Below are 26,474 nucleotides of genomic sequence, written 5' to 3'. Positions count from 1 at the left end.
AAGCACCTTAATTTTAAACACAATGTTTTCACCTTCAAAACATTTCCACTGTACAGTGTGAGTAACAAAAAACCGAAACCCAAATGTCGGGGCTATTGTTTTAGTAAAGTTTTTCTACATGTAGCACTTTCAAAATCTAGGTGTGCGTTCGTTCAGCAAAACGACAACAATTCACACGTCCCAATGTGATTTGTTTTTGTTTAGCTGAAAGAACACTTACCTTTTTGTGATTCGTGGACAGAACTTTAAAACGGTGGTTGTATTTAAAATTCCGTAACTTGAAAATTACATCAGTGATTTGAATGATTCTTGTACTAAAAGAGAGCTTATGAATTAGGCTTTCTTATCCTAGATTTTGCAAGTGCTACATGCAGAACTTCACTGGTACCGACATTTGGGTTTCGTTTGTTTTTTTACTCACCCTGTAGACTTCACAGCTTTGAGAACACACATTTTCCATTTGTTTCCTTGCTTACTGCAGCAATTTCATTATTGAAATTCCCAATGTTGTTTAAGTCACCATGGCAATGACCCACACACTTCTCATGCAGACACTGTTTCCCCAAATAGAATACAATAAAAAATATATAACTTTTTTATTATAAGTATTTTTGTCTCTCTTTTTTTAATTTCTTTTATTGTTTATAAATCTGCTATATGTACATATCCATACAGTGTAGTACTAAAAATGACACAATGGGAACCAGCTTGTGCCAGGTACCAGGTGGCAGATGGTCCGTAACTTGGCAACGAGTCCAGTCCACGTGTCAGATTGTAAATTTCAAGTCTTTCAAGGTTGGTAATAGCAGCATTCTGGTAGCGGTAACCCATTTGAACCCTGCAAAAAAACACAAACATGGATAAAGTGTTGTCAAACACAAAAGCTAAATAGATTTTTTCCTTTGTAAATTCATCCGTTTACACACTTCAATCTGTGGTCACATCCTTCACATCTGCACCCTTACAATTCCGTGCACACCTTTCAAAAGAGTCTGGTACCATCAATAATTTCATAGCAACACCCTTGACATGCAGGCCTAGCATCAGGTTTTAACCCTAACCCCAGCCACATGCTCCAAACCTGTATCACATACATGTCCTCGTGAGTTTTGGAATCTCCAAGCCACTACTTTCAAGACCTTACAACAACATTCAAGCCAAGCCACATCTTCCCCCAATCCAAAGGCATGCCCTCGAGCCTTCAAGCACCAGCCACATCCTTTAACACTGCCACATCATCAAATCCCTAGCCACACCCTCAAGCCAAAGCTGCACACCCTAAAGCTCAACCAAATCCATTAACCACAAGCCACACCCTTAAAGTCAAAGCCACACCTCTAAAAGCCGCAGACCATCAAACTGAAGCCAACCCCAAACCCAAAGCAACATCCCATGAGCCATAGCCACTCTCAAAAGCCCAAGCCACACCCTCAAACTCAAGACACACCCTTCAAAACCAAGCCACACCCCCCCCCCCCTCTTTCCATTATCACACCCATCTGTATCTCACAACCTGTCTATCAGCCATGGGTCATTAGGTCTTGGGACAGCACTGAAGGTCAGATCCACTGAGTAGACTCACCACGGGGACCGGCGCGTCCAAACCAGGGGGCCCTGGATCACCAGGATAACCTTTGATCCCTTTCCTTCCTTTCTTTCCTTTGCTGCCCTGCATTGACAAAAAAACCATCCAAAAAAAATTCCTTCAGCTTCTTAGAGCTTAATCTGCAGTTACTCCATCTTATAATATTAATAAGAAGATCCAACAGTCCTTACATAAAACTAGAATTATTGTGTGTGTACTTGCTCTATGATACATGCGTACTTTTAATTTGAAATTTGAGATTTTACAGATGAAATTCTGACAGATAAGTCATGTACTAACTGACTTTTACAAGGTCATGCATTGGCAGCATAGCACAATCACGAAACAAATTAATAGCAACAGAATGAAAGGTGAACTAAATCATTTATATAATTTCATTCAAAGTTCACTGAAAGACAAAGCACGGAACACTAGACTCATATGCACAACAGCCAATCTTTGAGCACAACTTTTCTGTTCTGTTGGAATGTATAGACCTTTAGGCCAAAAAAAAAAAGTCTCCGGTTTCTAGTATGCGCGCGCGTCACCGTAGCCATGCGCGTTGGCAAAATGAACAAGTTTTTTTTTCAATGAAAGATGATGTCTCAAAACCGCCAAACTCACTGGTTTGACTGGAATCCTGCTGCTGCACAATTTTAACGTGTTTTTAGATTGGGTTATGGTCGAGAATAAGCTTTATGTGGCCTCTCTGGACTCCTATATATTTGCACTAAGTTTAGTCGGGCAACATTTGCAGTCATCAGCCGACATTTGAAGCAAAAAAATCAGGTAAAAAAACAAAAAAGCCGCGTCGCCGCACCACTTTTTGGGCAAGCTCCATACCAGAAACCGGAGACTTTTTTTTTTGGCCTTAGTGTATTCATCTTTACTGAATTAAAAAAAAATAACATATAAGATGGCCGCATAAGGTACATGCATAGTTTGAAACAAAGCATTAGGCTAAGCCAATAATCCCTTTCTGTTAATCCTGTGAGGGATTTACCTGCTCTCCTTTTAATCCTTGATCCCCCTTTACACCTGTTGGACCAGCCTCACCCTGAATTCCTTGTGGACCCTAAAGCACAATGCATCATCACCAAATTAATGTTTATGAAAGCAGCACAAAATAATGAAGCAAAATCAACAATATTTTGAGAAAAAAAACAACATGCATATCAGGCATAAGAACGCAAATGCAAACAGCCAAAGAAGGATTTGTGCAATTTGTTTTTGAATTTTCAATTCATAGCAACAGCAAATTTAGATATAAAATCCTAGAAAAGAGGACAGCTTGATTTCAAAAATAACATAAGTTACAAAAAAAATGTATAAAATACTCACCTCTTGTCCTTTTGGACCCGGTATACCCTGTAAACAAGCAAAGGAAAAGATTGGGAAAGTGGGTAAAATAGGAACAACACATCACACATTTTCAGACAAGAAAATGATGTGTTCAAATCAAATGGGGAGTCAGGTTGGCATAGTGGTACTTTCCTCACCTTTCACCGCTGTGACCCGGGTTCTAATCCCGCCTGGGCCAACATGTGGATTGGCTCCCATCCCTAGAATGGTAATTTCTACTCATTGTCTCCTCTCTACAGGTTCCTTCAGGCTTGCGAGCTACAGTGCCTAGGGCACTTTTGAGGAGTCCTTGGTTTCATTTATACCAAATAAACAATAGTAATAAAATCAACAAAATTAACTGGCTTGACGTTGCAGTCTTAACAAGAGCCTTCAGAGGCAAACGACGGTGGTACAAGCAACAAACATGCAAGGGACACACAAGCATGCAGGGGTGGAAGGAGAAACACACAGAAGGGATTAAGGACCAAGGGAGTGTGACAGTAGGTGAAGATCATCCCTCCTATCTCAACCCCCTCCCCTTGACCCTCAACCACATCACACTCCTTTGTTCCTTCAGGCCCCATCCCCATTCTCTTCATTTCTTACCATTCCTCCCTTTGGTCCTGGTCTGCCAACTTTCCCTGGTTCTCCAACAAGGCCCTGTGACACACAGAAAAAAACATCAACTTAAGTTCCGTCATTTAGAAGTTAACAAGAAAAACACCAGGCAATTTTTACTTCAGGAAACAATACTTCAGAAAACGAAAACAACATGTCAAATTCTCAGCTGTGGAACTTATACTGGAAGCCCGCGTGATGCATGTACAAAAACATGTACATGATGTACATGTCACACGGACATTGGCCGTTTATGCTGTGTTTACGTTCGTTTCCCCCTGTGACGTGTCGGGGGTCACAGTCATATTTAATACATAATGAGCGTTCCGGAATCCGGGGAAAATGTGTTTCTCAGCGGTCCATGTTCGTGACATTTTCCAGCATAAGAGGTCAGCTGTGGTCATTCTATGTATTAAATTGAGGAGACAGTCTTATTGCCTGTTGTTGAAAGGCTTATTGCTGAAAAACAAGTTCTGTTTTAGTTACACTTTAAATAAATGTATGTTATCTAAAAAAAAAAAAAAAAAAAATCCAAACTGAAAAGGAACAAAAACAACTGTTTTGTTTTGTTACATTTTTCCTTTAAGCCCAAACCAAAGCACTTAAGTCTAGCACCCTGACTTACCATAACTCCTTTTGGACCAACTTCACCTCGTTCCCCAGGCTCTCCATTGCTACCCTGGAAGGTTATTGATAATACGAATGAGTAAAAAGGCAAAATAAACCCTCTTAAATGTAACACGAATACTGACTCAAACGCATGTGACACAAACAACAGAACATAACCTGAAAACAATTTTGAAGTTAGTAAGAAAAAGATATTTATTAGTACATGTAGTAGTAAACAAGTAACGATCAAACACCATATGAAGCTGAAATATTCGGGGAAAAGGAATTAAATTGTCAGTATGTGATGAGACGAACGAGAAAAAAATTGCTGACATGAAAGAAAGCAATTAGTATGTGAGAATGGTTGAATTAACAAAAAAGAAATGTTAGTAAGAGAAATCGGTTATGATTAGAACTGAACTGAAGCTTTCCAGTGAAGGTACAGGATTCAAGAAAACAACATTTGGAGAAAATTGTGGAGAAAATGGGAAAGAAAGTGGTTAATATGTGAAACACAGTTTGTGTGTAAAAAAAAAAGCATGTTAGTGGGTGAAAGCGGTTAGTCTTGAATTGGACTGAAAGCCTTTTAAAACATTGGACATCCAGTCAATTCAGTACAAAGCTAAATGGGAAGAAAGCAGCGCAGCACAGTTGCTTTAAAATCATGAATGTTAGTAGGAAAAAGTTAGTTTGAACTAGGACTGAAAGCCTTGTTTACGTACAGCAGGACCAGTCAATCCGAAGGATCCCTTGTCTCCTTTTGCTCCGTCTATTCCTGGTCTTCCCATAGGACCAGGAGGCCCAATCGTGCCTTTGATTCCCTGTGACATATCAATCCGCCAATTAATACAAAGATATAGAACGATTGCATGAAAAACAAAACTTGTTTATTAACCCTTTAGCATTATTTAGTCCTTGATAAATATAGAATATAATATTGCGCTGGGACAGTTTGGGGCAGTATAAGGAGTAATAGGCGGGGCACTTGTGGGCGGTTCAAGGACAAATTGGTTAAAAAAGGGAAGGTTTATATCATCCTAGGTCTTCTGTTTTGCAAAGAGGGTGAAACAGTCGATACTCAAAGAGCGTTGTACCTGCTGGCCTGGTGTGCCCGGTGACCCGGCTTCGCCTGGTAACCCATCATCTCCCCTATCACCTTTCACACCCTAGAAATACAAGAGGATGAATAATTTACATCAAATAACAAAAGACAGGTATTCATGGATGAAAACATGGATATGTTTTGCTTTAATCCTTCAACGTGTGTTATTTTCCAAACAAATTAAACTAGTGAGGCGAGGTTTCTATACAATGAGGTTCTGCCATGGCCAACTCTCTTTAACAGATGTTTTGAACTATTGTACACAACATCCGTTTTGAAGATTGAAAATGTTGCCACTGAGAAAAATGACAAAGACTATTAGTACACATTTGTCTGGCATGACCACATGACTACCTACAGGCGATCCGATTGGTCCAATCTCTCCGTCGCTGCCTTTCTCTCCTTGTAAACCAGGAGATCCCATAATGCCTTTCGGTCCAGTCAATCCCATCGTACCCTCACCTCCCTGTTTTTAAAAATGATGATGCAATGATCACAGAAATTAGACAAGACTTTCTTCCAAATAAAATATCACATTTCTTTCACACACAAAATCTTTCTGTCTTAACAAAGGAAATGACAGGGCAAAAATATAACATACACAAGCTTTGCATCAAATTGGAAGAATTTTTCTTCAAAATCATCCTTATTTAAAGAAACAGAGTGTAACTGCGTACAGACACCACATGCATGGGTTGGCCTGTAGTTTGCTTTAGACCATCAGTTCGGACAAAGACTAGATCTGAAACGATCAGAATGAAACTTAAATGTTAGTATGATGGGGAAGAGGTTAGTTCTTGGAGATGTTGAAGATTGTACCTTAGGTCCCGTTGCCCCTGGCAATCCTGCATCGCCCTTCATGCCTGTTTCTCCTAGTTCACCCTAAAAAAAATATCACGAACGTAACATATACATATTAATTATTCTCCACTGAACATTATTTTTTTATAAAGAACAAGTCCGTCATTTCAGCAATAGCAAAAACCAAAATCTGTGCAAATTATCCTGCCATGATAAAAATTCCGAATACTTTATCATGAATTGGAGGAACTTTCATCATCTTTCACTTTTGTGACCCGAGTTAGAATCCCATCCTACTTAGACAAGGTTTTCAACAACAACCTGATTAAGTGGGTTTACCCCTGGATAATTATCCTGCTGTTTTCCTCCAATCTCAAAAATTCAACACTCTTCATCATCTTCTCAAAGAGGGTTTCTTCAAACTTCGGAGTCACATTGCCTGAACAATTTTGCAGAACCTTTGGTTTCATTATCATAATGAATGAAGTTCCAACGAAGCATAATTTGAGTCATGATTCGTACCTTTTCTCCCAGCGTTCCTGGCAAGCCTCGGTCACCTGTATCTCCTTTGCTTCCTTCTGGTCCCATTTGGCCTGGAATCCCATCACGCCCATCTGTTCCATTTAATCCCTAGAAACCAAAATCATTCAGGAAAGAAAATGTCTATAATTGAACAAAGATTGTGAAATAACTCGATTCTGTTTTCCAAGTAAAATCCTAAGCTGTATAAATTTAAAACTAGTATCTCTTAGTTAGCACAATCCTCTAAACTTAACAAAGTATCAAACAACCTCCTATTATCACTTGAAAAAGTCCTTCTTACACCTCAAAAAATTGAACAATCCGGCACTGAAATTTATGGCTATATATTAAAATAGATACTTCTGAAATCTTATAAAGAGTTATTTCTTTATTGCTCACAGGCTTTGAAAAAGACAGAGTAGCAGCACATCCTGACTTAAAATAGGAACACAAAATAACCCAAACTAATAAAGTAGTGCAAAACGCTGACGTTCACTGATGTTTTGTGGTCACTCCACCAGCTGAATCTTGCAGTTTATACTTCAAATACACATATTTGTTGACTAAAAGAACTTTGAAGCTTCATGGTCTACAACCGGGGCACTTCATAGAAAAGCTCTACAACCGGTACCCTGCCACTTGTAAAAACAATGCTTAATTACTCCTATTTTGTAGTTCCCCGGTTAATACTTTACAATTGTTCACTTCCTTTTTTTTTTGAAGTAACAGAGTGCTGATAGCAAAAGTAGCCAATTGTCAGACAAGAATTGTAAACATTAATTGACAACACATATTTTCTATCCAATTCCCAACTGGTAAGCTCACAAAATCTTAATAATCAACAGTAAGAATTACTGATGAGTCAGAGTGTCAATTGTCCACAAGATTTCAGATGCATCTTGTTAAAACCTGAGAAGAGTGAATGTTAGACAAAGCAAAACAAACATGCACAAACCAAAATCCAGAGGCGCTTTGGGTTATGTTATGGCAAGTAAGTATTTACAGCGAGAGGGATAACATGATGACCTGTAAGACATCACAACCTTAAATCCGTGCAAAAAGTGACCCTTGTGACAGAATTTTATTAATGACTTTCAAATGTAGAAAGTACGGTGCTGTACTTGCACAATGAAATTCATTTCTTCAGCTTGAATACTCCCGATAGTTTCCACTTTCTAGAGTTCCAAGCAAACAATGTAAGTATATATTCTGTAAATATTTCTGAACTGACGTTCATCATTACATATTCTTGACAACACTGATGTTAACGTAAGCTGGATGGTAGCACAGCTGTTAGTAGAATTAGGTTCTGCTTCAGCGTCCGATTTGTCTCCCCAATGCCACCCTCCCCACGCCCCTCCCCCATCCCTCACACTCAATGTTCCCATAATGGATTTTTGTTAAGCTATCAAGACCATGCCATGTAATTTTTCTCAAGATTAATAATTGCACTGCACAAGTGTCATTTTATCATTAACATCACTTTATTTTCAGTATTGCATGCCATCCTTTTTTAATTCTTTTTGAAATCATACAAGTTATGGTAGGTAACTGCTGAAGACTGTCGTGATTTTTTGGGGAGTTTGTCGTCCTAATTTGAGCCCAACATATTTCTGTGTCAGCATCCTTTGAAGAATTTCTGATGTTAGTTAGTACGATGGTCTCGTGACCAGAGACGTTCCACTTCCGGTTAATGCTTGTTACACCTGTTTCAGATCAGGGGTTCCAGAGTCATGCTGAACCAACCTTTTAAGAGGAACTCAGGTCGACAAAAGTAGATTTTGGTTTCAGGCAGGCAAACTTTATTTAGTAATTTGTCACTGACAAGACTCTGCGTCAGTTCAAACAAATGCAACCATCGATCTTTCCTTCAAAGTCCCGGTAGTTGCTCGTAACTGTTTCAATCGTCGAACTTGTCACGTACTTAATTCAGATCTGCGGATGACTTGGTTAGCGTGACTCTAGAACGCCATTCTGAAACGGATGTTAGAGGGATTTGGCAGCCCAGGGGAGGTGACATGCTCATCACATGCTACCACGTACCCTCTTGCCCCTTCGCCCAGATTTCCCCCAGACTCCTTTCTGGCCTCGCGGGCCACGCATTCCCTAGAGAACAAAATACAGGCTGGCTAAAAACTACTGGCAAAAAAATATCTCAAAAAAATCCTTCAAGTCAGCACTTAGGTTCTTTAGTTGCCTTAGTGTACATGTATTGGAATTTAATTTGGGGACGGTGCATTGACTGAGTTGTCCGTGTAAAATTGGGGTGGTTTCTTAACTGTTTTTGTGGGATTTTCTTACTCCTACATTTAAATGGATAATCTTTCGTTGTTTTCTGTGTCGTAGTCACCCCTCACTGTTACAAACATCACAATTTTAATGTATTTAATTCAGATTTGTGGAATAATTTGGTTCGCGCAGCTGTAGACTGCCAGTCTAAAACGGAAACTAGAGGGATTTGGCAGCCTAGGAGAGGTGACATGCTCATCACATGCTACCACGTACCCTTTCGCCCCTTCTCCCAGATTTCCCCCAGGCTCCTTTCTGGCCTCGCGGGCCACGCATTCCCTAGAGAACAAAATACAGGCTGGCTGAAAACCTCTGGCAAAACAGAATCCTCTAAAAAGCAGTCAAGCTGGCACTTGGCTAATTTCCTTGCTTCTGATATATGAAGATTGATTCAGGGATGGTGTGTTGACTAGGTTCTCTGTTCCAAATTGAGTTTGTTTCTCAACCAACAGATCTAGAAAGCATTGTATGAAGCGTCTCAATTTACTCTAGGAGTTCTGAAGTTCCCATTATACCGCAGTCCAATTTGAAAAACCTCCATTTCCAACATTTGAGTCTTCCATCACTGCAAGCTTAAGGTCTGTGTTCGCTCCTATTTATCAATGAACAAACTTCACAAACTTCACAAAATGGAGGAGTATCTACTTTTTTCTAAATGGGATTTGCAGAGTTTGACAACATCTACACTGCTCTGAAGCAGAGAAAGCTTGTACAGGAGTTAAATAAACAATGAAGGTGCAGAGGTTATGTGTGAAATGGTGCAGACTATGTAACTACTGAAAGCTCTACAAGAAAGTCATGTCAACGGCCGTACTTAATGCCAAACCTAGAAAGAAGTTGAAGTAGTGCAGTGGCATAACGGAGAGAAACAATAAAAATAGAGAGAAACAATCAAAATAGAATATAGAAACTTTCTGAAGTGGGAAAGGAATGAAGGAAATGAAAAATTTATGGATCTTACAGGTACTCCTCTTTGTCCGGGGAGTCCGATATCGCCAGTGTCTCCCTTGGATCCGGGCGGACCCTGCAAAAAAAGAGGAAAACTTTATTCCTTAAGATATTTGTTCTGCAAAGAAGTATTCATTTCAAGATGCCACAGAAATAGGGCTCGACAGTTTGATTCTGGCAGAATCTTTTTTTAAAGATAAAATGACAGGGGAACAGTAACAAACATACAGGAAACAGGGACAAAAGGGAAAAGACAAGGGAGGAATCATTTTGGATGCCAGATGGGAGAATAAAAGATGGGCAAACAGAAAATGAAGGGACATTTGGGGTGTGAAGAGATGTCAGATAACAAGTGAAATAGCTATTAAAAAGTCTTAATTGAAAATAGAAATATTTTTCCATTAATCACACAAGAAATAAATACAAATGGAATGATAAAACTTTTACATAATAATTATATAGAACATCCTGGGTACATTACAAGCAAAACAGACGCAAGTCATGCAAGATAGCTCACTAGTCATAAAACAGTCACAGGTTATCTAAACAATCCCTTAACCTATAACCACATAAGACACAGAAATACATTGCACCAACTCAACACCTGTTTCATGCGTGATTCTTTCTCACCTGCATGATACCAAATTCACTGATAATAGGGCCTGCACTACCCTTTTCTCCCTTTTGCGATAGCATGAAAAAGAGAGCAATTTTATTGAAAGATACAGAATTGGAATTGCTGACGTAAGTATATATTTGTTTTCTACAGGTGAATACAACCGTGACTAAAAACATAAATGATTGTCCATATGGCCCAATTACTTAAACGACAGACATTAATTTCCAATGCTGAATTGTTTAATTACCTGTGTTCCGGGCAATCCTGGTTTTCCCATTGGTCCAGGCAAGCCAGGTTCACCAGCATCACCCTAGGAATGTCGAAAACATTAAACAAAACAGTTTGGTAGACAGTTAAAGCTGGACATTGATATGCCCAAGATTTATGTTTGGAAAATGGCCTGTCACCAACCACAGCCTATAGACGATGCATTGCAACTGATAATAAATTAACATCCGAGAAGCCTGATATAATTTCATCGAGCATGAAATCCAATCAAAACGCAATGATTCCCATTTTTTTTACAACTCTTATTGTACTAAAGTGCACATGCATGATAACATACATGTATGTGCTAGCAGTAAGTATATCACTGGTAGCTAGAAAACAACCAATCCAATTTATTTCTAATTGTTGGCGAGCTTACCTTCATTCCGTTTAGTCCAGGAATACCTTCAGGTCCTTGGGGTCCAGCGGGCCCAGGAGGTCCCTGCATCAACTCAGCATTCGTTCCCATGTCTCCTTTCTCTCCCTGTAATCAAACAAAGACACAGCATTTGGGTTATCTAGAGAATCGTGTTATCTTGGACTGACTTGCATTTGTGCTGGGACTTAGGGACACAGTGCAGAGGTACCTCCTTACTCGGTTACTTTTAATTTCAGGAAGTCCATTCAACAGAGACTCTTAATAGAACACGACCAATTAGTGAGTAAGTTCAACTTTTGAGATCCTTTACTCACCATGCGTTGAGCCGAGAGTCAAATTTCTTACCTTTTCACCAGGTAACCCAGGGAGGCCTGCTCTGCCCGAAGGACCCTGTAACAACAGAAAACAACTTAGTATTAAAATACGAGTCTCTGAAGTCAGACCTTTCAAGCTAGCTCTACTTGCTCTACTTGCTCTATTCAAAATGAGGTATCTCCTCCACTAAACAGGTGCTTCTCTTCATGATCTAAGTGCTTCTTTCATAAAGCTGTTCAAAATTCACAAAACACAGGAAATCTCTCTTTACCAAAACAGGTGAACAGCCAACAAGTCATTGCTCGTGACTCGCTATTAGCTGATATATCCTTAGCACTTGAATTTCCTAAGAAATAGTTTGCACTTGAAGAAGTACGCAAAATGACATCCTGCACCTACCATGGCTCCCTCCTTGCCTGGACTACCCTTCTCTCCTTCTGGTCCCTGAAAAAAACAACACACACACAATGCATGACTTCATTTAACAGTGTAAATGAGTACAACTCCCAATGCAACACAAGCTTTCAATTTAAGAAATTCAGAAAAGCTACCAATTGAGGTGCGTATCTTGCTCAACTTTCGGCAGTGGATCAAAGACTCTTACTGATTGGTGGTGGATCCAGCATGTACACAAGGGGGGGGGGCATCCAAAATGGAGGCGAAACCTTAACATACAAGCAGGATATATATTTGCTCATGTGGGTGAAAATTATGTCTTGGAAGTGATTAAATAACCAGTTTACAGCAGCAGAAACGAAGGCAAAAGACAAGATGCACCTCCCAAATTTTTTTTTTTTAAATGGGGGGGGGGGGGGGCCTGCGCCCCTCGCTGGACCCACCGAAACAATGTGCCTTGGGGGTCAGTTTGAACTGCATGAAATCCAAACTGTCTCACGATACAACACAGCATATCTCCACTACAAAGTTCTGATCTATCCTCAACTGGATCGACCATGGACAAAAAGTTGGCAATCTGTTTAGATGTTGCTAAACAGTACTTATTTTGCACCATGAGTTTGAACATTCAAATAAATGGTGGCGCGAGCGTTATATTAGATATTCGGATGCTTACAGAAAAACCGGTACTCACCGTTGGTCCCACATCGCCGTCTTTACCATCCATACCATTGAAGCCTGGTAACCCATCAGTGCCGTTAAAACCATCTCTCCCTGGTGCCCCGGGAATGCCTTGAGTTCCCATCATGCCTGAGTCTCCTTTCTCACCCTGAAAGGCAAAACCATTCATCCAATCAGATTAAAGCTTTACCTCTTACATATGCATGAGTATTCATATTCCTGATGAGCCATTGTCATTAGCCGGTTAAAAAAATGATGCGGTATCAGCTTGACAGAAATACTCCTACATTCATGAATATTCAGTGCATTCATGAATATTCAGTGTATTCACACTCACTGTGATTGATTAACTGTTCTTTTCAAAAGATAATAGCAAATTACCTTTAATTTAACAGGCATATTCATAGTGTTTCAACACGAAGTAAAGATTCAAGTAACTTACTTTGACGGTAACAATTTTCATGTGTGTGTCTGGATCATAGCTGGTACCCGGCTGCCCAGGTGGTCCCATTGGTCCCTGGCAAAAATTAAATCAGTTATGGACGGTAAATTGACAAACACTGTTGTAAACTTCTTCACTTGGAACTGGGCAAACTGTGTTGAGATCTTGTTAGATTTACACAGATTTGAATTTGTCTCAGTGGAGTTGGACAAACTTTCAATTTGAGATGGAAACTTGAATGATTTGGTAAAGGCAACTTTGGGAACAATTCAAAATTTTATTTTTAAATCTATAAATTCTAAGAATTGAACAGAAAATAACTCACATCCAATCCAGATTCACCCATAATACCTTCCTGGCCCTGCAAAGACGAAAAAAGGAGATTATTTCTATTATCAATTACCATTATTGTGAAAAGAAATAGAACAGAGATCGATGTGAAAGACTTCTTCAATTTTTCTTCCATCACATATTATTTGAGCATGTATGCAGTAATCCATCTGCCAGTGGCAGACGGATTCTGCTCATCTATAAACACTCCTCTACAGATGAATCACTCAGGAAAGCTGATCAAGAGATAAATGAGATGAACATTCATCAAGCTGACCTACCTTTTGACCTCTGTCACCCTTTTGTCCTCTATCGCCCTATCACAAAGAAGAAAGCAACATTTTGTGTTCAATAGTTTTTCAACATGTTTATTTTTAATCTGCAACTTCTGAAAAACTGTACCATCTCTTTAACAAGTAAACTTGTTCAGCTTGTTACCATCGATGTAATCTCTCAATTATAACTCAGTTGGTAGAGCACTGGTACGGTATTCTGAGGATACAGGTTCAACTCTAGCTTCAGTCAAGTTTTAACCAGAAAGTGATTATTACAAGGCGATATCTAATCTGATTCCCTTACCCTACAAATGTGATATATAAAAAAAAACACAACTTTGACAATTTAGATAGCATTTGAAGGTTTGCATGGTGGAGATAGCAATACGATAAAGATTTACGGTAGCACTATGTGACAAATCTCTTTTGTGAGTTTGTGAGGTTCTGAGAAGAACCGGGGGGGGGGGGGGGGGGGGGGGGGGGAGCTCAACATTTCGGACAGTATGCTCTGCCCATCGTCAGGAGACTGAAGGGATTCCAATGGTGAACGGGTGTTATGTGATTGGAAGCATTGAAGAGCGTTAAGCATGCGACAGTGGAGTCCTAGCTTGAAAATTTACAAAAGCAAAACGGGCACAGCTCAACCTACTCAAGATAACTGACACTTTCAGTACCAACTTCCTGGAGGTAACACGCGACCTTGCAAATGTCACATCATCAGTTTACACTTCCACACTAATCAAGCATTGCACGGCAAACATATTAGTGCATGGTCTAATGACTCACTTGATAAAACTTACAACTCGACCAATAATTGCTTTCATTGGGAATAATTTCTTCAAATTTCCGCATACATCAACCGTATAATTTGACCCAAGAACATTTGTAACATCAGGATATGTGCTAAATTAACAAGCCTGATAATGTGCCGTCTTCGATACCCAAACATATCATTCAAAAACTACATGCAGTAATGCTTCAAAATTAATGTGGTGGGATTTGTTACGACCTTCACATGGTAACAATTTTATGAAGTTGCGAGTTTGAGCTCCTTCTACAACATACACCTTACGTTTCTTCAACATATATGTATGATACTTTACATCAAAAGTTATGAGCTGATACATTTTGAAAGGCTTTGACCCTCCTTTTGTTTTATCAGTCACAGGCAAGTCAAAAATTCAATCCTGTTCCCCTGCCGTGTGTTTTACACAGGCTAGTCACCATCAGTCAGATCAGAATTTTTTTGTAGGCACTGTGACAGTCAAAATCCATCAACAGATAAAAGCAGGTAACTGACGGGCACAGCTGGCTTATCAATCTCTGACAGTCAAAGCATAGCTATATCAGATTTTGTAACAATCACAGCCAGTCAAGACAGGGAGCACTCAACTGTTTAAAACAGTCCCTTTTTTTATTTGACTGCTGGGCTGGCCTTGTTGAAATTGCCAACCAGAGAGGGAGGGTTAGGCCAAAAATTCAGCGGTAGCTCCAACAGCGCCCTCTATTGCCGCACCTCCTCAATTTTTTTTACCAAACAGCACCAAGGAATGGGAAATTGCACCAAGGCAAATGATCGAGGGCACCAAGGCAAATTATGGAGGACACCAATGTACATGAGGACACCAAAAAAAAGCAAAATAGTACCCCACCTTGTCTGAACAATCCAAGCTTTAAAAAAAAAAAAAAAAAAAAAAAAAAAAGCCGCGTCGCCGCATCAATTCCGGAACTTTGGCCTGACCAGAGACCGAGTATTTTTTTTTTGGCCTTAATTAAGGTGTACACAAATTAAAAGGCCATTTTCCCAAAATGTAACCTTTTTGGCCTTAAATATTTAGTAGCCTTATCTCACAAATGAATGATGTTTCCATCATGGAAATACAACGCCAGCTGATCAAAGGAAACACAATTTTTCTACCTAATAGCTTGCAATTCACTCACACGCTGCTGGGATATTATCAATTATCGGTCTCTGAACTGCATCTCAAGAGAATTCAAACCTCTCCAATTTCACACTGAATTCAACAGCGAGAATTACAACTCCTAGTATGACTAAAGATGGGAGTTGGTCCCAAGAGTCTGCTACTAGTCTTGAATTGACAAACGAGGCTATTTTTAACAAACTAGAAATCCACATTTCAACAAGTATTATTCAGTTCACACATTTAGAGGATTCCTTTCCACGACAGCCCCTTAATTTTATCCACAGTAGTCAGTTCATGTCTCGTACATGGCAAAGGAGAAAATACTGCAGCTACAATCCTGGCCAAATCTCGCTGGGCCACCAACCCCCCAGCCCCCGCTCAATGTTGTCTCTCATTGCGCGGTGTGTGCTCCATCCGCTGGCGAGAACAACATTGACCGGGGGAGCAGGGGAGTTGGTGACCGTTGGAGGCTAAGGTTGTTTCCAAGTGTCCCAACCATTTTGGCCGGGATTGTAGAAAGACAGCAGGTGCAATATTTGACATAGAAAAAAGATCAACAAATTTGTATTTATTCCAGTTTCACAACCAATACCTCCAGAAACTTGGGAACAATTTGTTTTCCATCGTCATCCATTTTGTCCATACTTTATGGCACAATGACAATCCTCAGACTCCTACCAACCAATCAAAAGCCTAGACACATAATCAGTTTTTGTTATTATCAAGGATTAACAATCAGCAATGATTTTGTATGCTTGGAACTAGCAAAAGGACTGGAGTGAAAAGCTGGGGAAAAAGCCTGTAATTACAGTTTCTGAAAGTCTTGTTACAGGGACGCCTATAAGCATTGTTCTGACTGTTTTCAGACAAAGCACGCTGCAATTTTCTCAGCGATTAGACCATTTCCTCCCCAGATCTACTAGGGAAGGGAGTTCCTGTCTTCTCCCCCTGGAGATTTCTGGGAGGCGGTAGCAGCGATTTACTTGGTGTCTCATGGGTACAGGACACGCCATTCTCAAGGGTGTTTTCAGAGCACGCTGGCAGGATCGGTGGTAGCGCTGTGGTCTGGGAGGGATGTGAAGGATATGGAAGTTCCCTCACAAACGCAAGTCCTGGCATCCCAGGGCGCGTGGAACCAGTGGCAGGGGGTAGCCGGGGGGTGGATTAGGGTAATAAAGTGCCAAGTGAGTGGGGATGAGGTTTCCTTCCGTCTACAAACCCTGTTAGAATCCACAATGCCTTCCTGTGTGATATGACACTAACCATGATCGGATAGCATTCAGTCAAGGCGATGTAATCAGTAAAGATACAACACCGATAAACGTAAGAAAAGCAAAAAGTTTTTTTCTGATAGATTTATTTCGTGGTTAATTTTATAAGCTTTGATCAACAGCTTTCATAAATGTTTTGAATTTCTAGGAAAGTTTCACTGAAAGGATATTTCTAAAACAGAAATATTACCTTTTCGCCACGCTTTCCTTCCGGACCCTGTAAAAAAAAAAGGAATAAAGAGTCAACATCTATCTTCAACAAAGAAATATCAAATTGAAAACAAATAAAAACACTGCAGAATTGTTGACAAGTTAAAACTTTGACATGACTAAATACGTGATGGTCCCCAAAACAAAACCATGGTAGCATTTCAACCTGTTTACAGGTATGGTACTCCACATTTGCAGGTTCAATTTCTCTTCAAACTTTTATTCTCTGTTCAATCAAAAAAAGGAAAGAAAAGTAATACTGATCTTACCACTGGACCAATCATCCCCTTTGGACCAACTTCACCATGCTCGCCATGGTCTCCCTATTTGGAAACAAATACACCAGGATTTTTTTTTTTAGAATTTGTAGCATTTAGCTTGTGACATTTTAATAAATAAATTGTAATCCTTAGGCCTACATAGCGTTTTCCATCGTATCAACAATCTCAAAGCGCTTTACACTCATTCCTCGTTCATCAGGCCACGAGACTACGCGGCAGCCGATATCAGCATGCAAATTTGGCCTCTATACTCTCACAGGTACCCATTTATACTCCTGGTATGAGAGAGGCAATTGTAGAACTACATGTAAGTGTCTTGTCCTTGGGCACACACATTATACATGTAAAAGCTGATGTTATGGCCAGTAGACAACACAACATCATTTGAAGTTCCTTTGAAGAGCAAATCATGGCTAAGGATTGACTATTGTGAGTAAAACTCAACTCTGTCCCAAGCAGGAAACCATGATTAAAATAAATTGAGTGTTTTCGCTGTGTTTTCTCACCTTTTGTCCTGGTTTTCCAATATCACCTGAAACACCATCATAGCCCTGGATAGAATTATCAAGAAAATATGTTGGAAAAATGAAAGAATGTTTTGTAAATGTCACAAAAGATGTATTTTTAGATTCTGATATTTCTAAGACACTACATATTTTCAATGACTAAGGAAAGCCAATTTAAACTGGCTACAATGACTTTTGTTCCAAAATTACTTCAATGATGCACAGAGTAGTCAATAATGGCATTGCTAGACAAGGAAGGAAGAAGAAACCATTACAGACTTACCGCTCTGCCAGGGCCGCCCAAGTCTCCCTGAAAGAATGAAATTAACAATCAATCAAAATTAACATTTCTTTTCTTCTAAGTTGAGTGACTCATGGATTTTATCCCCCTCTTGGGAATTGCTGTTGCCCAAGGCAAACTGCGACTGTTTGAACTGAAAACCATGATTTGCCAGAAAGCAATTAGCTTTCGCATAAAACAATCCTATTGCCACCAGCAGCAAGTAGGAATGGCTTAATCATCCAAGTTAGCAATATGGATTACAACACAACCAATGAGCAGATAATATCTCGTTCGCTACACGTAAGTAAAAAACGGATACAGATAGCTAAACGTAAGTGTAAGCGTATCCGTTCGCTTGCGAAACCTCCCTATTAACCAATAGTACCGCTCACATTGTCCAATTCATGAATATGGATTCAATGAGATGGCTTGGTTCAAATTCACACTACATGCTACTACCTGGTTTATAGTGTATGATAAATCTGCTTGTCAGAGGCTGATAACCAATAGGAATGGCCAAATTGTCCAAGTTATGAATATGCATGATGAAACAACCAATGAGAAGGCTGGATTCAAACTCACCTTATCCCCTTTACTGCCCGGTTCACCTGGGGGCCCAGGGGGTCCTGGTTGTCCCATGACACCCAATCCAGGGGGTCCTGGATCACCATTATCACCTTGGTAACCAATAGGTCCTGGCATGCCCGGGGGACCCTACGCGAGGAAAGAAACAGGAGGATTGTAGGCCTACCATCTTTAAAATAATTCCAACAAAGTTTTCTTCCTTTTGTATGAGCATTTTAAGTGTGCAAGGGGAGATGCTTATATTTTAATTTTGGATTTTCCTGTTGGGTTTGTGCATCAAAGCAGATGTGCAAATACTTTAAATACAAAGATTTGGAAAAAAATTTACAATGTAGAGAAAAATTCCCAAAATAGCCTGTATCTTTAAGTTCAGTAAATGAACAGCTTTGAAACTGTTATGCTAAAAACTTGGTTACTTTTCCCCAAAATAATCATTCCCCAACTTTTTCAGTCCTCAACAGTGCTAGTGTATGTTGATGCACTGATCTTACACTACTTGAATTTGAAACTGAAATTCCACTTTTTTTTCTGCTTGGAAAAGACTCAATCTTGAGGTCATTCACCCCACACCTCTTCCAATCCCACCCTAATCAATTGACAGATTGCTCTGCATGCTCCACTGACACCCAAACAATGTCTGTCTGTAATCATCCACTGGGTTGGCCACAGCAGGTGGGCCATGTACCGTTACTTAAAGCATGTCAGGTGTTTAGGGCTTAGGCTTAGGCTAAGTTTGTAGTCTGATATGAAAGTTTCTTGGTCAAGAAGCAGGTCATAGGTGGTCAGGTGATTTGATTAAATAGGTTTTTTTTAAGGGTGTGTCTGTATCTCTTGTCTTAAGGGCTCAGTGTCACTCATAGGTCAATTACAACTTTACTGGGAGCATGCCGACAGTAGGCATAGCCGTAGCTCTGGAAGCCGGTTTGGGACATGACCTTAGCTTTGTTTTGTAGAGAGGCAAACTATGGAGCATCTACAACGACACTACGTTCAAATTTCTAACTTTGTGCAAAGGTTGTTCCTAGAATTTGAGCCAGTGGGTCAGTGCTTGTCTTTTCTTTAAGTATGCTCTAATCATCTTCAGGAAACTGAAGACTTTCTAGTTCTACTTGTCTCAGAGATGATCAGAGGATACACTGAATAAAATGCCACAGCTGATAAAAAAAACTCGCCACAAGCCAAGAGTTGGCACCACAATCAGTTAAATAATGACTCAGAACTGCTGGACAAGGCGTCCATTATTCGAAAAAAAATTTCAAGCCTCTGACTCAAGATGTATCAGAGTTTCACTTCTGCCTTTCCTCACCATGTCAACACTTCTTATCAAAATATCTCTGAATTAGATACAGTATCCATGCACTTACCTGCACACCCATGCCAACTTCTCCTTTAATACCAATAGGACCCTGAGAAACAAAAAAAATCGAATGATAACTTCTTCGAGAATGCTAAGGTGGTAGAAACTTTCTACAAAGCTAATTTTTGACTGAGGTAAGTGAATGCAAGTTTTTTGGGGGTTTTCTGGCACTGCTTGTAATCAATAAGCTCTCTTATCAGAATGTGCAGAAGGCCTAAGGATCAATTTGTGAGGTTTTGATAAATGTTTGACAACATTTTTACTAGTCATTCGTCATTTACACACAATCCAACATTGGGTTTTACCCAGTCACCGATGTAGTTTGTTAATACACTGTATTTAGAGTTGTCCTGAGTGATTGTGAGAAAAATCACTCGGGTGGGACTCGAACCCATGACCTCCTGTTAATACACTAGTGCAGAGAACTTGACCACCAAGTTTGCCGGGGTACGTCGGCTGGCTGGTTTGAGTCATAAGTAGCAGTGGGTTCTACAGCTGAACTATTTATAATAAGATGGAATTTGCCTCCGGTGATGTAAAATTACACACCACCGCAATATTTAAGTTCTCCTAAATTTGAAATTGAAATATACTCACGGGAAATCCTGTTGTACCTGCCAGGAAATCAAGAAAAAGAAAAGAATTACTCAATAACTGCTGGAGAACTTGAGAAGGTACAAAGGTACTAAGTGTTGTAAACAGAGTTGTTCAGACAAATGCGCTACATGATAGTGTACACTATGTACTCTAACGGATTTGTGCACAGCTAGTGAGGGTGCTGTGTAGCTTCAATCACAAGTGCTAAATGAAGGTACTTGCAAGCTACATTGTACAGCCAAATCACAAATACCCGAAGCTTGCAAAACTTGTGAAGTACGGAAGAATTTTCTCACATCTTATTGCTTTCCAAGTCTTGCCAGTGCAGTGCTCAGCTATATCTCTGTCTAATGGAATTAGCATGTGTGCAAAACTACAAATACTTCATTATCTACAAGCTTGTAAAAAACTCTACAGGAATCGATCATAGAACCAATCCGCAAGAGTTCCAGAATAAGTTACAAAATAGTTTCCTTGATCGCATTCTTCTTGTAAGAGGATTAAGAACTGAGATTTGGTTTTGAAAGGAAATACAGGATTAATGGGTATTCCAAGACAGGACCTGTTTACAGATTACAGCAACTAATCTCTGGATAATCTGCAGTAATCCTAAATAACCCTCTTCAAAGAAACTATCCTGTGACTTTTCTGGGAATACTTTTGTAAATGGTTCCGTTTTATTATTATTAATTGGAACAAGGGTAACTCATTCCCGAGTACAATACGTCCATGAGTCTACAAGTAAGCTTCAAGATGTTAGCAGTCCAGACAGCATATGGATGAATGGCAAACAGCAGACAGACAGACAACTAGACTGACCAACAAACAGTGTTAATTTTGAAGCTATCAAAAGTCTGCATTTCAAACCATCACGTACGGAACTGTTGTTCGGTTACAAGGGCGGATCCAGAGAGGTTAGGGGGGGGGGGGGCTCTCACAAGTGAAAAATGACCTTATTAGGAACATTGTGGTCACTGCTGGAGGGGTGCGGTGCCCCATCCAGAACCCTTGATCCGCCCAGTGGGTTATACACAAAATTTAAAATTGTTAATACATTATGATTGATTTCTTCAAATTATATACATCTTTGACTTTAAATTTGTGTATTGTTTTTAGCACCAGATGGGTTTGTTACAATGCTTTCTGTCACAGTCAGATTTGGTATCAGTCATTATTGAGTATGGACTCCCAGGACAAGTACCCACTCATCAGTGAAACTTAGTCCTGATTAATGAGTGATATCATCAAATGGCATAAAAACGGAGACAAAATGAGAAAAAAAGATGAGACAACACACACACACACACACACACAAAAGATATGAGACAACACAACACTGAAATCACATCTAAAATCCTGCTAAGAAAAGAAGTAAAGACACAAACATTAGAGTGACAACCTCTGCGACGTGAGTGACAAAAATATTAATTAAGTTTTGTTAGTAAAATGAAATGCCGTTCTATCAGTAGATCTACATGTATCTGGCATTTTGTGGTATAAGGCTTGTATCACCTCAGTGAGAGGATGATCATGACAAACTAAATTCCTGTGGTATTATCTGGTATCAACTGCTATACATGGATGTTAGTGTTACAAAAGCAAATTGGGTTAGTACACAGAGACTGTTTGAATGAGTTAGCAGTGAAGAAATGTGAAGAAAAGATGAAAACACACGGGATTGAGCCAAACCTTGTTCACCTTTTTTACCTCTCCGTCCATTGTTCCCAGGCACACCGGGAAGACCTACGGGCCCTGCAAACAACGAAACGATACACAGGCAAAAAAAAAAAAACAAAATTAACACAATGTTCACGATATTCAGCATGCAGCGCATGTACAACACCATCTTCATTTAAAAGCATGCACAAATTTTGTTCAGAATTCACAAAGTTGTGAAGCATGAAAGAAATATTCTTATTGCACTAATCAGAAATCTCTGTTGCACACAAAAATGTTTCATGTTGTAAACATATCTTTGGTTGCTACATTCTGTGTAGAATATGCAAACGTCTGTGTACCATTCATAAATTTTAAATTTGTTTTGTGTACAATTCAGATTTTGTGTAAAAGTCAAAGTTCTTTTATCTTCTTGATTGAGTACATTCCTTGTAAAAACACTGCAGGCATGCAACTGGGAATTTCGGGAAAAAACGAGGAAATTCCAAATCACATAAGACTTTGTACCGTGTTTTTCAATTTCTAATGGCATTAATGAGAAGTAAAAAAACAAGGAAATCAGCAGATCCGAGGAAAAGTTGCATGCCTGACACTGTAATTTTAAAATACAACTTCAGGCAAGAAGTAAAAGAAAAAAACATGTAAGAAAGGGCATTCAAATGAATAATAATCAACATACACAAAACATCACAACAAAATGTTGGACACTAAAAATCAAGTTTAAAGGTGAATCTTTACGACACAAATCTTGATGACCACCACCCACAATTTAAAACTTGTCATGAATCAAGATCAGGAAAAAATTTGGACAATCAGCATTGAATGGCTTCCTTTTATTAGTACATGTTCCTAAAAATAAATGGTGGTTATTTTCCTACATTTAAGACATGGTACAGAATGCCAAAATGTAAACGCAATACAGTTCGTCTCTGTATCCAAATAAACAAAATATCTGTAATACTCATATGGAGCGGAGAAGTCGCACGAACACTGCATAAATTTTCCAGATATGTTTTCCAACGGCTATTTCGGTATGTGTGCTCTGGTTTAATACTGAGGAACATCAAGCATAATTTTAAGATGACGTACATTTCTTATTTCTGTCAGATTACGTCTTGTCAAAAATACGTACATGTACATGCTACAACACTGCAACGTAAGATCATGTTCAGAGGTACATTTAATCTTATATTTCGTCGTGAAGAAAATACAAATGAAGAACTGTCCATAATTTCAAAAGTTTTAAATACTTGTAAAAGCAATTCACTCATTACAATGTTATGTGAGATTCACAGGTTAATTTCCTTTTTTTTTTATTTAAAGACAAAATGTTTTAAAGTGCTGCACTTGTTTCACATGTTCTAGAGAGAGTTTTCAAAACTTAGGGGCCTGTTTCATAAATTCTTCAGCACAAAACTGCAAAACATCATTCACAGAGCACAAACAAAGACTTCAAAGCAAACACTGCCCAGGTACAGATCACAAAAACTAACCTTTAAAAATGTTAGATAGACCAGAACATTTATTCCCCAGCAACCATTTTTTGATTTGCGTGCGTGCGTATCGGAGTAGCGGACTCATAATGCCAGTGATGTATAGATTGGTCCTTCGGAATGTAAATACGGCTTGCGATATTTGTTTGGCTAACATTTACCAATTACCAACAGTCTGGCGTGGAAGTTGTTCCAGAGCTCACATTTCATTGAATGGCATCCTGTGTGGCGTTATTTCGCCTGTCTGCAGTCATGTATGCATCCCCTCAACGATGACAGAGCAACCTTTTTTTTTCCTGTTCATGTGCCACATGAGTATGTGCTCACAGAAATGTATTTTAAGATAAAATAGGGAACCTAGTTGTAATACATTCTATTTCAGGCTTCAGCCGGAGGGGGGGGGGGGGGGGGGGGTAAGGAACAGAAGGGTTTCAAATGGTTTGGGAAACTTTAAAGCATCCTTTCAGCATCATTCCTAAAATGCCCCAATAATGTAGAAGTGTGAGGGAACAGAAGTCATTATTTTAATAGATTTATTTTCCAATAATTGGTTTTTGTAAGAGTTGCCAAAAATAATGGCTAATAACATGGCCTTTAAATTGACTTAAATGCACTGTCATCAATCCAGGCAAACAAATTACCTTCATTTCAAGCGCTTAATTCAAGCTTAAGTCTTTTAAGAAAAGAACATCATTCCTCCTTCCCCCACCCTTTTATCACCCCCTTCCAAAAGCCCAGTGTATAAACACATCTTGACAGAGATAACGGTGTCAATTGGCACAGGAAGAGTCCACAGTTCTAAAGTCAGACGCTGTCCATCTCAGGTGACGCAGCAACCTGCCACAAAGGAAACGCCGGAGATTCGGTGCAGGCCGAACGACGGAAACTCCTAGAGAAGGCTCGTATTGTCTTTATCTCGGGGCCCACCGTGTAGACGCCATGTTATCGACAACTTGCGAGGGCATCTCGAAGAGATTTTTCAGCCGGTTTGCACTCTGGAGTCTCACAAAGTGTCTTACAACGATCACCTATGGATGGTCTTGCTTTGGAAGCGATTATGCGCAGTGTATGAAATAAAAATGAACATCCTGTGCAACTTGCCGACAAGTAACCAACACCCTAGGTGAAGGCTGTAATTTCTGGCAAGGGATGCCCTATGTTTACAAGTGCTGATAGCGCTTCCGTTTCAATACTCCGATTCTTCAAGACCTAGATCACGTTGTTTGAAACGTTGTTCGCACATGTGTGTCAAAATCAGATATAAAATTGTTCGTTGGAAAACTGTATCCCATTGACATGATGCAGTACATTGCGAGGTCAATATCATCAGCTGCTAGGCACAAAATGGAGTAAAGTGAAATGATTCGGGCCTATTGCACATCTTTGTAGCCTAAAAAATGAGAGAAAATCAATATAATCATTCAACCTATTTTGTCTTGTTCTTTCTTAACGAGGGAGCTTTGCATACATGTACCAAATGTGGTGTCAAGGCATAACCTTAAAACTGAAATTACAGTGTATCAGTGAGATTTCTTCAAACCAGGTGCTAGTCAAACTCAGACTTGAACTTTGTGCCAAACTCTAACAAGCATGGCTTTCTATGTCCACACAATACAATGCTTTAACGATGACAAACCATACCATCCCACAGAAACACATCTTAACTTCCTGTAGCAATCAATTTCGCTAACCATTTTTTTGTGAACAAGGCACACAAAATGTAAGCCTGAATTTCAAACTCATTCCACATGTTGCGAGACAGAAGACAGGCGTCAGTCTTCTCCAGGCACCTGGGACAATTTCCTGATGGACTTGCTGACTAAGATCACAACTTAATCCGCGAGGTCCCGGTGAGCCAGGCTGAGTCTGTATTTCACTCCCAGCCGTTCCCTAGGTGATCCCCAAGAATATAACAATCAGAAAATAAAGATGTTGCAAGTTCCTCGATGGATTAGAAACCTGGATTTAAAAGCGATACAGGATTAGCGATAATTTATCAAGGGATTTTGCTTGAGTGTTTAGATATCTTCGCAAGATGGCTTGCAGAATGCTGAAAACAGTACGCAGGAATATATCTCATGTGCACTTTCAACTTTTTCAATTTGCTCGTTCAGAGCAAAGACAGTTCAAATTCCTGATTGAACTCGGGATTGTTACTTTTTCTCAGGATAAATTGTGCACAATTGACGGCTATGTATTTAAAGCCTGAAGTCTTGCCTAATAAAATTTACCCACCAATATTTTCAAACTACATAAATGTCTTTCATTTCAGTATTTAGAAGGGTCAACCACCAATTCAAAAGGTACAAATTAAAAGAAATCAGGTGCAAGAATCTTAAGTAGTGGATGAATGTCTTAAATTTCCCTGAAAAGGTAATCCGGCAATTTCAAGTGGTCAAACTTAGGCCTTGAAAAGACTAATCCCCGGAACACCGCAAACCCACAACTCATCGGCTATTTTACCAATAAACCCATACTGACCTTGCCTGACCCCCTTGTTATACCATTGACCCTTCCTTCTGACCTCTGACCCCTCCCATGATTCATCATTCTAATCATCCCCAGTACAACTTTAAGGGAGGGGAGCCCACTCAATCGTAGACCCAACCTCAAATTTTCCGGTTAGGAACCTCCTATTTGGGTCAAAAGTTGAAATTGGGCGAAGGAACATGAGTGAGTCAGAATGGGCTGGGAACAAAATTCTGAGATGGATTGCGGTTTTTGTTAATCTGTTCTGTCAGCTACATTTCACTGCCTGAAGGCCCGG

The 26,474-nt window shown here is 39.6% G+C and overlaps 1 protein-coding gene across 3 annotated transcripts; it reads right to left on the bottom strand.

Moving 5' to 3' along the window:
• Positions 1-408: 408 nt before the first annotated feature.
• On the bottom strand, positions 409-22,289 carry LOC119732002 (collagen alpha-1(I) chain-like). 3 transcript variants are annotated; one of them, XM_038205349.1, is made up of 28 exons: positions 22,236-22,289; positions 20,538-20,554; positions 19,948-19,989; positions 18,581-18,712; positions 17,999-18,025; positions 17,716-17,760; positions 17,198-17,251; positions 16,909-16,935; positions 13,529-13,564; positions 13,243-13,278; positions 12,918-12,992; positions 12,489-12,623; positions 11,798-11,842; positions 11,429-11,473; positions 11,084-11,188; positions 10,685-10,747; positions 9,832-9,894; positions 6,582-6,689; positions 6,078-6,140; positions 5,617-5,724; positions 5,251-5,322; positions 4,879-4,977; positions 4,173-4,226; positions 3,536-3,589; positions 2,927-2,953; positions 2,589-2,660; positions 1,514-1,669; positions 409-838 (listed from the first exon to the last, which is right to left on the bottom strand). In XM_038205349.1, the coding sequence occupies exons 3-27, from the start codon at positions 19,957-19,959 to the stop codon at positions 1,535-1,537; spliced, it is 1,692 nt and encodes a 563-aa protein (XP_038061277.1). In that variant the 5' UTR covers positions 19,960-19,989; positions 20,538-20,554; positions 22,236-22,289; the 3' UTR covers positions 409-838; positions 1,514-1,534. The 3 variants fall into 3 exon arrangements, with proteins under 3 accessions (XP_038061277.1, XP_038061275.1, XP_038061276.1); XM_038205347.1 differs by having other exon boundaries at positions 1,583-1,669; XM_038205348.1 differs by having other exon boundaries at positions 1,583-1,669; positions 11,798-11,845; positions 12,492-12,623.
• Between the last annotated feature and the right edge of the window lie 4,185 nt (positions 22,290-26,474).

This window comes from Patiria miniata, unplaced genomic scaffold (genome assembly GCF_015706575.1).
Source record: "Patiria miniata isolate m_02_andy unplaced genomic scaffold, ASM1570657v1 HiC_scaffold_24, whole genome shotgun sequence".
Classification (NCBI taxonomy): domain Eukaryota; kingdom Metazoa; phylum Echinodermata; class Asteroidea; order Valvatida; family Asterinidae; genus Patiria; species Patiria miniata.
Note: the sequence above shows the minus strand (reverse complement) of the source record. Positions and strands in the feature narration are given on the sequence as shown.